At 53.8% G+C, this 424-nt stretch overlaps 1 protein-coding gene across 1 annotated transcript in view; it reads left to right on the forward strand.

The window, feature by feature from the left end:
* Positions 1 to 215, forward strand: part of EMH_0074470 (WD-40 repeat protein, putative) — a gene marked incomplete at both ends in the record, with an annotated part of 3,741 nt that extends 3,526 nt beyond the window's left edge. Inside the window, one exon of the mRNA XM_013499468.1 lies at positions 1 to 215. Coding sequence (XP_013354922.1) covers positions 1 to 215 — 215 coding nt within the window.
* Between the last annotated feature and the right edge of the window lie 209 nt (positions 216 to 424).

The raw sequence follows: 424 nt of genomic DNA on the forward strand, positions 1-424 counted from the left end.
CGCCGCGGGCTGAGCGTATCGCAGTGGTGTGTGGCTCCGTTTCTTCGTCCGTTGTCAGCAGCAGCAGCAGCAGCACCAGCAGCACCAGCAGCAGCAGCAGCAGCAGCGCCAGCAGCAGCAGCAGCAGCAGCAGCAGCAGCAGCAGCAGAAGAAGATACACTGCAGCAGCAGCCAGAGGAATGGAGGTGTTTAGCTTCGGTGCAGGGGCAGCATAAAGGGGTCATCTACGGGGTGTCTGTACACCCCACAAAAAACCTTATGGCTACTGTACGTCGAGGGTTTAGGGTTTAGGGTTTAGGGTTTAGGGTCTAGGGTTTAGGGTTTAGGGTTTAGGGTTTGTATAGCTTTTTTTTTTATAGGCCTGCGGAGATGGATACATTCGTATCTACTTACTCACTGACACTGGAGCTTCTCTCTTGCACTC

The sequence above is a fragment of the Eimeria mitis genome, genomic scaffold (genome assembly GCF_000499745.2).
Source record: "Eimeria mitis Houghton genomic scaffold, Emh_scaff4352, whole genome shotgun sequence".
In the NCBI taxonomy this organism is placed as follows: domain Eukaryota; phylum Apicomplexa; class Conoidasida; order Eucoccidiorida; family Eimeriidae; genus Eimeria; species Eimeria mitis.